This window comes from Canis lupus, chromosome 9, assembly GCF_003254725.2.
Source record: "Canis lupus dingo isolate Sandy chromosome 9, ASM325472v2, whole genome shotgun sequence".
Classification (NCBI taxonomy): domain Eukaryota; kingdom Metazoa; phylum Chordata; class Mammalia; order Carnivora; family Canidae; genus Canis; species Canis lupus.
The window spans coordinates 57,463,850-57,477,701 of NC_064251.1; the positions used below are offsets into that span (position 1 = coordinate 57,463,850).

A 13,852-nucleotide genomic window follows, 5' to 3' on the forward strand; every position below is an offset into this window, starting at 1 on the left:
GGAGAAACGCTGGAGCCATAGCCCTGGGTAGGCGAGAGGAAGGATGTGCACACATCCATCCCCTCCCTCTTGGCCCGGCTGACTCCTGCTCATCCCTCAAGGGGTCAGTGTAAAGGTCACTTTCTCAGGGAAGCTTTCTGGAATCCTCAGATTAGGTCAGTTCTCTGTTCTACCCTTTCACAGCATATGTTCCTGCTGCTCTGTGGCTCTTGGGGACTGTGCCACTGTGCGTAAGCCACGTAAGGGCAGGGCTGGCTCGGGCCTGTGTGCGGCCGTACGCGTCCAGCAGCCAGCATGCTGCCTGGCACACCAGGATATCTGGTGAGGGAATGAATGGTCCAAGAGCAGAACTGAAACGAATCCAGAGACACATGTCTTTTTTCCGCTTCTGTCTGCTTTAATCACATTGCAGTGGCCAGGGGGAACTTGCAGTTACTGGCTATTGCAAATATTTGGATTTAGAAGAGCTCAGTTGTTTGTTCCTGTTTGGGCTCTTCAGCTTGTCTCTAACACACAGACCAAAGCCATGTGACTGGACACATCCTTCCATTGACATTGTCCACTACCAACTGAACAGATTCCATCCCATGTCCAGAGATTTGTTCATTTCACAAATATTCACTGTAAGCCTGCTTTGTGTAGCATCCTGAGGACACAGGATGGAATCAGACACAGCACCTGCCCGCATGGAGTACGGAGTCCGCTAAAGAAGACCACACAGAACCCTATTCACCATGACTGTCACAAATGCTTCAGTAAAGGGAAAGCCCAGGGGGGTTACAAACAGGTTAGAACAGGGAGACATAATGGTCTGGGGGGCATGAGGCAGAGAACAGAGATTAGATAAGCCTTCCCCTGCCTCCCTGCCCCAGCTTTGAGCTGCCGTCTGTGGTTTTCAGGCTTGGGCCAGGAGCTCCGCGAGGGGGCTGGGCTTGAGGGCGGGCTCTGGGAGTGGCAGGGCCATGGCCTCCTGCCTCCAGATGCCCCCGTCCCCTCCGGCTTCCTCTCTACCTCTGTGGAAGCCTGCCTGTCTCCTTCTGCTGCTTCCAGAAGGGCTGCCTCCTGAAGCTGCATTTTTGGAAAGATTTGCCTGGCGAGAAGGCTGAGCTCATTTATGGCACAGGCTGCTGGCAGTGACAACACCGTTACTGAATCTCCCTTCTGTTTACTTTCAGGTTTTCATAGGCTCTGTTCTCAAAGAGGAAGCACCATTTTGTGAGGACCATGAGGCTGCTGTGTGTGACATACTGGTGGCTGGGACTGCTGGCTGCCATGGGAACAGCTGCAGGCCAGAAGGAAAGCTTCGAGGGCACTGAGGAGGGCTCGCCCAGTGAGTTCATTTACCTAAACAGGTACAAACGGGCCAGCGAGTCTTCAGACAAGTGCACCTACACCTTCATTGTGCCCCAGCAGCGGGTCACAGGCGCCATCTGCGTCAACTCCAAGGAGCCCGAGGTGCTCCTGGAGAACCGGGTGCACAAGCAGGAGCTGGAGCTGCTCAACAGCGAGCTGCTCAAGCAGAAGCGACAAATTGAGACGCTACAGCAGCTGGTGGAGGTGGATGGCGGCATCGTGAGTGAGGTGAAGCTGCTGCGCAAGGAGAGCCGCAACATGAACTCACGGGTCACGCAGCTCTACATGCAGCTCCTGCATGAGATCATCCGCAAGCGGGACAATGCGCTGGAGCTCTCCCAGCTGGAGAACAGGATCCTCAACCAGACAGCCGACATGCTGCAGCTGGCCAGCAAGTATAAGGACCTGGAGCACAAGTACCAGCACCTGGCCACACTGGCCCACAACCAGTCCGAGATCATCGCGCAGCTCGAGGAGCACTGCCAGCGGGTGCCAGCAGCCAGGCCCATGCCCCAGCCTCCCCCTGCCACCCCACCCCGGGTCTACCAGCCATCCCCTTACAACCGCATCATCAATCAGATCTCTACCAATGAGATCCAGAGTGATCAGAACCTGAAGGTGCTGCCTCCCCCTCTGCCTACCATGCCCACCCTCACCAGCCTCCCGTCCTCCACAGACAAGCCATCGGGTAAGTCCTTCCGGGAGGGAGCCTGCTCCATCTGGGCCTCAGAGCAGGCGCCAGGCTTCCCTTGGCTGAGACCACAAGTGGGGGAAAAGCCACGGCAAGCTGAAGCCGGGCCAACAGACTTGCACAATCCCCCGGCAATCCCTTGGGCCGAGCCTTGGCAGCAGGTGTGGGGGGCCGCAGGGGGCATGTTCCTTAGATGGATGCTCCAAGGTAGAACCCGGAAACAGGGCAAGCCCCAAAAGGGAACAAATGTTCTCTGGCTTCAGATGGGAAAGAGCCCCAGGCCTGTAGTTTTCTGGGCTCCATTTAGATGCTCTGTGTTGGCAAGGAGGATGTCTCTCCTGCAAGCTCTTGCTCTTATACTGTGCCCAGCATAGAACTGGCGATCGGTAAAATGCTCACCAAAGAAACTAAGAAGCCAAAGGAAAAGAAAGTGTTATCATGGCACAAGTATGATAAACATGTTGTAGGGGCTGGGGGATGGGATGGAGTACTTTCTGAAGCTCACATATTTTTTAGAGTCTTCTGTTGTCCCAACTTTTCAGTGACAATTCTACATACTCATAAATACGTGTTTCATCTTAAAATATGGTAATTCTCATAACATCATTATGGGGGAGGAATGGGGTTGCTGGTACATTCCAAAGCTTTACTAGGGTCCTGGCTTTGAGCATTTCACAGATACTGTATCACTAACCCTGTAGCTCCTTGTGGAAGATTAACTGAAAAAAAGGGTGACATGCTCAGGCTGGATTTGAAGTCAGACCTTTACACTTTAAATCTAGGGTTGACTCCCCTGTGCTCTGGGACTCTGGGGATATCATGAACCTAGCCCCCTGAAGCTCAGCCTCTCATTCATCCAGGACTTTGTGAGCCTTCCATATGGGCTGTCAGATGAAAACTGGATTGATCTTTGCAGAAACTAACCAAGTATCTGCTATAAGTCAGTAATTTTGGTATCACTTTGTTGTATAAGCGGGGAGATATTTTTACTGAAAATATCCTGTTTTACTCTTATTTCACACTTCTAAAAATAATCAGCAGTACTGGGAAGAGCAGCTTCTTGCTAATTCCAGAAAGAGGGTGGCCCATGCAAAAGACAAGGGCAACATGTTTGTACGTCTGTGATGGGGAGAGCATCTGCCTGCAGCACCCCACACCTCACAGGAAAGCCCTCTACTGGGTTTGCAGGAGAACATATGCTTTGAACAGACTGACCTGGATTCAAATTCTGATTTCCCCTACTGATTAGCTCTAGGATATTAGGCAAGTCACCTTGCCTCTCAGAGCCTCTGTTTGTTCTGTTTCAATCTGTCGACTGGGGACAGATTAAAATAATGCCTACCCAAAGATGAAATGAAATACTGAAAAAACAAATGTGTCTGGAATGGTGCTGGGTCCGTAGAAAGTCTCAATACTTGGTAGCTCTTTATTTCCTTCCATTTTTTGTTTGTTTCATTTTAAAGCAAGGAGATTGAAATAAATAAATAGCCCCTTTTTAGTGCTGGCATTCTATAGAGGTGACTGGCTCATCTGTACATGGGTCTGTTTTAAATCAGAAGCTCCAAAAGAGAGGGCAGAGTGTGCTAATAGGTCTTGATAGAATACCCAGAGGGTAAAACATGCCCTTGGGCACGAAATGAAGACTAAGCTGTTTGTCATAGTCTTTTTAATTTTTTTTTAATTTATTTATGATAGTCACACACAGAGAGAGAGAGAGAGAGAGAGGCAGAGACACAGGCAGAGGGAGAAGCAGGCTCCATGCACCTGGAGCCCGACGTGGGACTCAATCCCGGGTCTCCAGGATCGCGCCCTGGGCCAAAGGCAGGCGCTAAACCGCTGCGCCACCCAGGGATCCCTGTTTGTCATAGTCTTAACATCCGGCTGACCTCAGTGTTACCCAACAGACCTGCTCTCGCCTAAGCATCTCTGGTTTCTGAGTCAATGATTTCAGGACATCCCTGAGCTTGAACTGAGCTGAAAGGTATCTAGTGTTGGAAGAAAGACCTAGGTTTGCATCAACCTCTTAGTAGTGGTTTGTGAGGAAGTTACTTAGCTCCCCTGAGCCGCAATTTTTCCCTCTGTAAAATGGGGACAGGAGTTATCATACTGCAGGGTTACTGTGGAAACTCAATGCAGTCAGGCGTGTGATATTATGTCAGCCAACCATGGACGTGCTCCTGCTCTGTGCCAGTTACAGAGCCAGGCTTACAGGAGCTGGTGAAAACTCTGGTCCCAACCTGTAGGAACTCAGTCTAGGGGAGTTTGCAGATGCATGAATGCAATGGGATCTATTCAGTGCCCTCCAATTCTATCCCCCAAAATCAGCACATCAGATCTGATGAAGGATTTTGCTGAGGGGGAACATTTGTCAAGGCTACAATTTCCAGAATGTTCTAAGAATTGATGGGACTGACATGCCAAAGTACTTGAAATCAGGAATTCAGTGAAAATCAGGGTCTGTGTAGTCACTATGGTAATATCACAGTGTTCTAAGTGCCCTGCAGAGCAGCGAATGAGGGGCTCTCAGGACGCTAAAGTAGCATGTGTGACTGAGTCTGCCTGGACTAGAAGGGAGAAGCCGGACAGAGATGGGACTTCTGTGTTGCATCTTGAATGATTTCTAAGAGTTTACCAGACCAAGGAGTTGGGAAATGGGGTTACTAGTTGGTCTTTGACAGAGATGAATCTGTGCAAAGTCCTAGGATCACGGCCCTACTCCTGGTACCTCAAATGGTCTGGAACCCCTGCTTCTTCATACTTACAGTCCAGCATGGGCTGTGCATTCCAAGGCCCCTGCACGCACCCAGCCCACTTTCTCTCCCACTCAAGGAAGCACACCTACATGGGAGGCAATGGCAGTGACTTTCTGTGGACATAACAAATGCACTATAATTTACACTTTTTTTTTTTTTAAAGCAAAGCCCTCCCAAAGCCCTCCCAAGTGTTGGTACTGATTGTTGTAACAGATTCATTGTGACCCATCTCCCCAATTAGCCCCCACAAGGTATTACCAGCCAGATCTGGCCATGGAAGCTGACTAGATGGATAGGAAGGGCCCTGTCCTTTCCTGGGTGGAAAAGGCAGATGGCCTTTCTTAGCCAATCGGCAGGGAGCTCTTATCAGGCCTGTTCTGAGAGCTTGCAGGCAGGTTCTGTGCCTGGAAGACAAAACCTTCTTCTGTGCTCTTAACCACAAGATCCTTTGTTCCTAAGGAACATTTGGCCAGAAACACCTTTGTGTGCATGACTTGGCAGTTTCTAAATCTTTCATCCCATAACCTCAGAGCCATCCCCTCTTTTCCTCACTGTCTGGGCTGCCTGGGCCACAGTACACCTTCTCCAGGGGACTGCGGGAGCCATGGCCACTTATCTGGGAGCTGCACTTACCAGCTTGTTACCAGCCAGACAGTAAGAGGCTGGCCCCAGGCCAGGCCCAAGCTGCCCAGAGCCTGAGGGAGAGAGGCCCAGGCAACTCCTGGCTTTCCTGGTGTCTGACTTGGGCTCTGTCCTGTCTCTCTCAGGTCTTGCCAGACCTGGGTCATTTCAGTTAGGATGATGCTTTGACAAACAAGGCCAAAGGGCCCTGCTTGTGGCCCCTTCTCCCCATGATCTGGCTGCTGCCACCTGCCCTTCCTCTTTTCTTCTCCACTTTCTCATACTCACACATCCCCTGACATCTTTCTCCATGTGTGTACCCTTGACACGCACGCACGCACATACGCACCAATCAGGTCTGCTAAAGAGGAAGACTGCACAGGTCACAAAAAAAGGCACAGAAATGGACAGGATGGAGCCTCAGTGCTGGCCTCCTCCCAAGATGGTCCAGGAGGCCTGAGGCACTGTCCCTCAGCTCTGCACAGGCACAGCCATGCACATGCCAGCCCTCCTGCTGTGGCACCCGCCCTCAAGAGCGATCAGAGGAGGAAAGGCAGTATTAGCACCAACTGCCACAGCATGGCCCTGCCTGCAACAAATCCTTAAAAACCAAAAGTAGTAGGCATTTCTAGCTGCTTTCTCTATTGAGAACATAATCAGCTCAGTTTGTTTCTCAGTGGGTAAAGAAGGGACCATACAATCATAAAAGATTAGAGCTTGTTAGGGGCCTTATCACCCCAGGGCCTGTCAGTGACAGAGCCAAGATCAGTCCCTGGACTTGTAAGTTCCAGGATATCGAGGTTCAGACTGATTAAGTAACTTAGCCAAGACAATACAGCTAGTAAGTGGCTCAGCCAAGGCTCAAACTCAAGTCTGTCTTAACCATTCTGGGACACTGCACATTTCCACAGAAAGGCTAGAGGGGAACTGGTGTGAAAATCACTCTATAAATGCTGGACTTGGCCTCAGGTGCCAGCTGCCTGAGATGTGACCCTCCATCACTATTTCATGTACTAGGTTCCAAGCAGCTCCTTGTAAAAGAGCTCTGGGAACAGAGTTGGTGGATTTGTTATTACAACTCTCACAGTTCTAACAATATAAGACATTGTCACTGCAAACTCATCAATATCATGCCTCCCCCTTATGCAGGCCTGGGAGGAGCCAACCACACCAACCATCTACATTGGCTTATCAGTCACACAAATGACTATTGTGGTGAACTACGTAGCAGACTAAATCATATAACCCTGAGATACCAAAAAAAAAAAAAAAAAAAAGAAAGAAAGAAAGAAAGAAAGAAAGAAATAGAAAAGAAAGGAAAAGAGAGAGATAAAGCAGAACTGAGTTAGCATCATACTGCAGAATCTCTACAACTGAGTTAATGGGGTGTCTGGGGGGCTCAGTCAATTAGATGTCTGCCTTCAGCTCAGGTCATGATCCCAGGGTCCCAGAATCGAGCCCCACATCGTGCTTCCTGCTCACAGGGGAGACTGCTTCTCCCTCTCTCTCTCTCTCTGCTCCTCCTCCTGCTCATGTTTTCTTGCTCGCTCATTTTCTCTCTCTGATAAATAACTGTAATTTAAAAAATTTTTAAATAAATAAAACAACTGAGCTCTTCCACAGAAATCATAATATGCACCTGAGTTCCAGTAAATGGACCCAACTAAAACTGCAGATAAATCTGATCTTTAATTTGTCTTTAAGCTGGACAGATTCTCTGGGTGTATTTGTACTCAGCATTTCAACATCCAGGAAAATCTGAAGATCTGATTTCTTTAAAGATATTAACTCTACATATATAAAAATCAGCAGATGTGCTCTGTTCCTGGGGCCACACCAGTTGGCAACCGCATTGTTTCACTACTAACGCAGAGACCCGTTCCTACCAACAGATGCCCTATGGCCAGAGAGGCACAGGCAACTTGAACATGAGTGTTTTCCTAGATGGCTTTTCCCTCCTATATTTTACCTCCGTGAGGTAGGAAATATGTATGTTAGATTGTGGTTTTAAAACAGACAATGTGGCTTCCATTCCTTCTGGAGGTCAAGTAATTGTCGATCCAGGTGGGAAATTGTTGGTCCCATGTGCAGACCAACTCTGATACCTAGGCTTCTGAGCCTGAAGCTCTGTGGGGAGTTGGAGGGGTTTTATGAGGGTGTGAGAGTGGCTGTAGCCACCATAGGCTCTGCCTTTCAGTTCTCAGAAGCTGATGGAAAACCCAACCCTGGTCTCTTGCCTCCAGAGCTTATGCTGTTTTCACTGTACTATGCTGTCTTGTTATTGAAATGTTATTGTTGAACAAAATAAGATTCTCAGATTCATTACAGACTACATAATCCAGTGATATTTCAAAGAGCATTCTTCGTTAGCTTCTTCATAAACAAAGACCATTTGGGTTCAAGGTGGGTCATCTTCCTACTAGCTTTGCTTTCTTTCTCTTTTCTCCTGGATAGCTCAGGGAACGGATCACAGAGAGCCTTTTGAGTGTGATGGCAAGCTCTCCCTTCTATTACTCGGGCATTTTCTAAGGAAGACATTCAGTTAAATGCTCAGGCTCTTTAAAGCCCCAAAGGATAAACTATCAACTTGTTACTATTTACAGTGGTGATTTGGCATCTGGGGCCTAGAAATCCCAACAGTTTGGCACTTGGCAAACTGAGAGTAATCTGGAAAATCCTGGAGCTCAGGCATCTGCAGCCAGCTCCCCAGCCAAACAGACAGACTGTTGTGGTGGATTTCTGTGGTAGATTCAATTGTAACCTTGAGATGCTGCCCCCCCCCCCAAAAAAAAAGATTGATAACAGAGAATTAAGGTAGCATCACACTACCTGGTGTCTAAAACAAGCGTGGTTAGGGTCATGGAGTGCAATCAGTAGAGCACTTGCTGTAAAAGTCAGGTTTCAACTTCAGCTATCCCTGTAAGGACTAAGATCTAAAGAGCACATTAAAAAGGAGCCTGATGATCCTGGCTTTGTATCTCAAGATGAGCCAGCAGAGCCACAAGACCTGGGATGGTATTATAGAATCCTTTTCTCAAATGAATGCATGATTTTCCTTTAACAGATTTTTAATATAATGATTTAAGTTAAAATTACTCTGTATCTAAGAGAAATTTTGCTAAGCAAAAGAAAATTTTAGTTTAAATGACAAACGTAATGTTTTTAAAAACAAAAACCACCCTCTAACTGTTGAAATTAAGATATCCTTCGGTGGTCTGTCTAGAGTAATGTTCAAAAGAATAGAAAATCCTTGGGCAGCCCAGGTGGCTCAGCGGTTTAGCGCCACCTTCAGCCCAGGGCCTGATCCTGGGGCCCCGGGATCGAGTCCCACGTCGGGCTCCCTGCATGGAGCCTGCTTCTCTCTCTGCCTATGTCTCTGCCCCTCTCTCTCTCTGTCTCTCTCTCATGAATAAATAAAATCTTTAAAAAAAAAACACAAAATAATAGGCAATCCAATCACCTGGATTTTTGGTGTCTATCCCAGACAACATGCCAACTTTCTACTACAGACTGTCCCAACTCTCCCAGGTTTTGGTTTGAACCTGATTATCCGCAGCTGTGGGGCCCCCGTTTCCAGATGGACTTATCATTGATACTCAAACTAGAAAGAATAGAATGAAGGTGACAAAGGGAACACAGCTCACAGTGGTGAGGAGATGGAGACAGGAGAAGGTATGTGGGGCACTGACTCGGTCCAGAAGGCGAGACTGGCTGGACGGACACGCTATCATGCCCTGGATGATCCTTCTGCTGCCCAGAAGGATCTCAGAGACTGACAAGGAGACGAAACCCCAAACAATCCTAGTACGGTGAAACAGACTCAGACTCAGCACAGCACGGAGAAGCAGGCCCAGAAGGCAGATGTGAGTTCTAACCCCAGAGCCTCCCCCTTTCTGGCCATGTGGTCTCTCTAGGACTTAGTTTGCTCACTGTTGCAGGTGCTCATGAGGATGAAGAGAAAGCATGTGTAAAGCACCTGGCAGGCGAAAGGCTCTAGATACATGGCAGTCATCATTCTTACTATATTCCAGTAAAGATAAAGATATCTAGGCATTATGGGAACCCCAAGGAGGATTAAGTAGCTCTTGCGGGGTTGGGGAGGACTTCCTGGAGGAGGAGTTGAGGAGGCTGAGGATGCGGCAGATAAGCTCTCAGAACCAGTGCCAGCAATCAACCAAAAATCATGAAGACCATGTGTGGCACTGGGCAAATGCCCTCTTTTCATAAAGAGAAAGGACGAGATACTAGAAATTATATATCAATTGGTTTAAGCTGCAGCAAAATCATAGAAAAGATTATATAAAGAGGAGTTTGTGAGCATTTGAAAAATTAAAAGGTGATCAATGAAAGCCAATATAGAAAAAAAAAAAAAAAGAAAGAAAGAAAGCCAACATAGGTTCTCTAAGCACAGGCCCATAGGCTGATTCCCTTTCTCAGAGGGGTTTACAGGATGGCAGATCACAGGCACACCACCGGTGTGGCACTTGTGGATTGCAGTCATGGATCTGATCAGCTCTTCCATATGTGCCTGCAGAACCACACCATCAATCCCTGGACTGAGAGAGGCTTGTTCATTCTCATCACTATACCCCGGGAGCCTTGGTACACTGCCCACCTCTACGTCCAGGGACCTCCCTCCCTCAGGCAGCCCTGGGCACCACTGACCAGTGAACCCGGGGAGCCCCAGGGCTTTACCCCTAGGAGTATGGGAGCCATGGTGAATCAAGCCGGTGAGCCGAGCCGGTGAGCCAGCTCCACAGCCCCTGTAGGGCTAAACTCTTTCCTCTTTTAAATTGCTTTAAAGCCCGTATTTCTCCCCCTGCCCAAAGGTACTGATGGGACACCCAGGAGTGGGCACAACACTTTTGAAAGTGTTTTTTGGGAGGCAATGCTGCAATGTCTGTCTATCCTGAGATCAAATTGGCAGAAACAGGACCCCTTTAAAAAGCTCCTGGAGGACGCCGGGAGCTCTTACTTAGGAGGTCTCACAGTGTATCACACCCACTGAAATCCACACATCTAATATAACTTTTACTGTAAAAATTTTGAAAGGATTTTTTAAATTTTGCTTTTGAAATTATTTGGCCAAGAGTAACACAATTAATTTATGGCTGGCTCTGATTTCTCGGCAAACATCAGGCATGTTCAAGAATTCTTGGGAAGTGAGAAAACTCTAACCTACAAATTGTTTTCAAAAGTAGTAATGTTTTTATGAAGACTAAAATTAACAATTAATGAACCTGACAAGATGTTCCACTTTGTAGAAATTAAATTAAGTACTTCTAAATTTTGATTTTGCAGTTTTCTTTTCATATTTCAGAGCCAATAAATTTTTTTAGGCCTCAAACACTTTCATAAACTCATTGGCCCCAGGTACTGTGCCTGTCCATCATTTGTGGACTAAAGCAGCCTCAACAGTGGGCATAAGCATTTGGACCCTTTCCCCAAAAGGACCAGAAATAACCACGATGTCGGCTCTCAGGCCCCATAGGAACTTGAGATGCCTTTGGGAACACACCAACTGTTTCTGTGTTTATTGTTTTGTACTCTGGTTCATTGAAAAGTGGTGATTGACATAGAATATACATGTTCACAACCAAAATATTATTTCCCCACACCTTCTGGATAAATGAGGCTCAAGCAGCACCTATAATCCTTCCTTACCAACCCTCCTCCCTGGTGTCTGCTTTCCTGCCCTCAGAGGAGTCCTGCTGCAGGCCAGGGCAGGGCTCACACCTAAGCAGTCCACATGCCCTGGCTCTCAGATGGATTAATTTGGGTAAGAAATTCCAGACCCAATTTCAACAACTAGTCATTTCTCTGGTTAGAAAAACATTTAAGGGAGTGGCAAAAAGACGTTCTGGAAAGACAGATCATCACTGATAGTAACTGAAAACAGTATACCGTTCTCACAAAAAAGTAGTGTGTCTTGGTGCTATCACAGAAGCCTCTCTCCAGTGCCCACGTATGAACTAAAACATCCCTAGGACATTTCCCACAGGCCACAGGGCCTCTGCATAGCCTCAGGTGGTCAAGTCCCAAGATGCGGGCTTATGGGTCAAAGAGGCCAGTCACACTGCTGGCCAGCCATGTGGTGTGGTCCAGCTAACGGCCAGGAAGGACCCTGCTCCTCTCCACATGCCTCAGGAGCAGCCAGGGAGAAGAGCCGTGGCCATTTACTCACTTCTCAGCTCCTTGCCTCCAGGGTGCAGCCAGTGGGCTTGGTAAGATATTCACAGGGCCACGTTTCCCTCGCAGGAGAGATGACTACCCTGACAGTTGATGTAGTTGGTAAACTCATTTCTCCATGGGACAGAAGTAGGCAGGTCAGGCTGACCTGGCCTGCCCCAGACTCAGAGAGGAAACTGGGACTAGGCAGTTATACTGACGTTTGCCTGGCCTGGCTACAGGCTCCAAACCAGCTTTATGGGAAAGGTACTTTACTGGGAATACTGAGCATTAGCCATCAACAAGTGATTCCTGGTTTCCTGGTGGGCCATGTTCCTTGTGTGCAAGAACCCTAGAGAGGAAGAAAGAGGCAGGGAAGGGGCTCAGGCATCCAAACCCGATCACTCCAACCCTCACCAAGTTGGATGTCGGGTTTGGGGGCCCAAGACCCATATGCTTTGTGTTCCCACTGCCAATATCCCTTCTTCCTGAGGCCTCCTGACTCTGGTCCTGTGTGCTCTCCACACCCCGTGTTGCTTCTTTAAGGAACCACGTGGACTCAGCTCAGCCATGACGACTGTACTTCCCTTCACATGGAACGTTCCGGCTACAGCTCCACCAAGAGCGTAAATATGGTCTTTATAGAGATGAGGTCGGGTGCTACTCCACTCAGAGCCCTGGTGCTGCCGAGTTAGTGTTGGCCTGGCACTCTGAGCAACGCTGCCCTTTCAGAAGAGAAGCCAAGCCAAATACTGCCTGGGCACTTTGCACTGTTCCAAAGGGAGAGCTCTGCCCACTGCAGACTAAAAATGCAGTTTCATTGACAAAAAAGATTTCCATTCTTCATTTTGGTATCTCTTTGGGGGTCTCTCTGCTGAAACTGTGACTTTTTAAATGTGCTTTGCGGAAAACATCTACCAGTACACCATTGTATATTTAGTCTTGCAAATTGAAAAGCAAATACAGTAACTTGCTTGTGTGTATTTCGGTGAGGGTGGGTTGGGGGAGTGGGTGATATCAAAAGCATCAGCTTTCATCCAGCACTGGAAAGAGTGAGAAAGAACCCTCACTGATACCTGGTCTAGCTGGCCTCATGCTGGGTGCTCTTGTATTCCTGAGACCCCCAGAACAGGTGGGTTCATCCCCTCTGTGTACAGAAGAAGAAACTGAGGCCTAAGGAACTTCCCAAGGATACACACTATAAGGCGATGAGGCCACCGAGACTTGAGCTGAGGGCTCCTGACTCATGTATTCACATGGTTACAGATTTCTCATCAAAGTAGGACATTTTGATTCAGCCATTTTAATGGAGCCACATGATAGTCTCACTGCTGCCACTGTCCACTCCCTGATCGTTTTACTACTGCCAGTGTTTCAATGCTAAGTATTTTGTCTGACTCATTTTCATCTATCATTTAATTTTCTTTTTTTTTTAAGGTTTTATTTATTTATTCATGAGAGACACAGAGAGAGAGAGAGGCAGAGGAACAGGCAGAGGGAGAAGCAGGCTCCCTGCAGTGCGCCTGATGTGGGACTCGATCCCAGGACTCCGGAATCACACCCTGGGCCAAAGGCGGGTGCTAAACTACTGAGCCACCCAGGGATCCCTCATTTAATTTTCTTACCTTTGTCACTGGTGCCTTTAATGTAAGAAAAGGGCATGTGTTTTGGTGTAGGTTTGGTAGTGTGCTGCTCTGCAAGGGTTTTGGAGGAAAAATTGTCTGGAAATGTGGTTGATGATGGAAGCTGATGGGTCCTGAGTATCATGCCAAGTGCAGAGTGCAGGGGACTCAGGGAATTTTTTTTGTAATACTAAATGTCTCTTTACTAGTTTATTCCTACTCCATGATTCTAGAAAGGACATCAGACCTAAAAGCTTTAAAGGAAAGAACTGCCTGATTTACCCTAAAGATTAAAAAAAAAGGAAATCCTACATTAAAAAAAGACACTAAAATAGTTGAAAATGGGCAAAGGACACCAAAAGGTAAGCAAAGAAAAATAAATCACCAATAAAGAGTCTGGAAAGGTATTAATGCCTTTACAAAGAAGTGTACATTTTTATTTTTTAAACCCAGCTGACTAGCAGATTAAAAATAGGCTTAGGGACACAGAGATAAGTCAGCCTGGGCCCCCCACCCTGGAGTTCACTCTGGAGCACCCAGACCACCTGGGTTCAGACACTGGATCAGGGGTGTCACCTCATGTCCTCATGCTCCCATTTCCTTATCTGTCAAATGGGTGACTATTAGCTACCTCACACTTTATA

At 47.6% G+C, this 13,852-nt stretch overlaps 2 protein-coding genes across 14 annotated transcripts in view; one reads left to right on the forward strand and one right to left on the reverse strand.

The window, feature by feature from the left end:
• Positions 1–13,852, reverse strand: part of RALGPS1 (Ral GEF with PH domain and SH3 binding motif 1) — a 295,268-nt gene that overhangs the window by 117,531 nt on the left and 163,885 nt on the right. The window lies entirely within an intron of this gene.
• ANGPTL2 (angiopoietin like 2) overlaps positions 1–13,852 on the forward strand; it is a 35,990-nt gene that overhangs the window by 12,924 nt on the left and 9,214 nt on the right. For all 3 annotated transcript variants that reach the window (XM_025475192.3, XM_025475193.3, XM_025475194.3), the window contains one exon: positions 1,176–2,041. In XM_025475192.3, coding sequence (XP_025330977.1) covers positions 1,225–2,041 — 817 coding nt within the window. In that variant the 5' untranslated portion in view covers positions 1,176–1,224. The remainder of the gene's footprint in view (positions 1–1,175; positions 2,042–13,852) is intronic.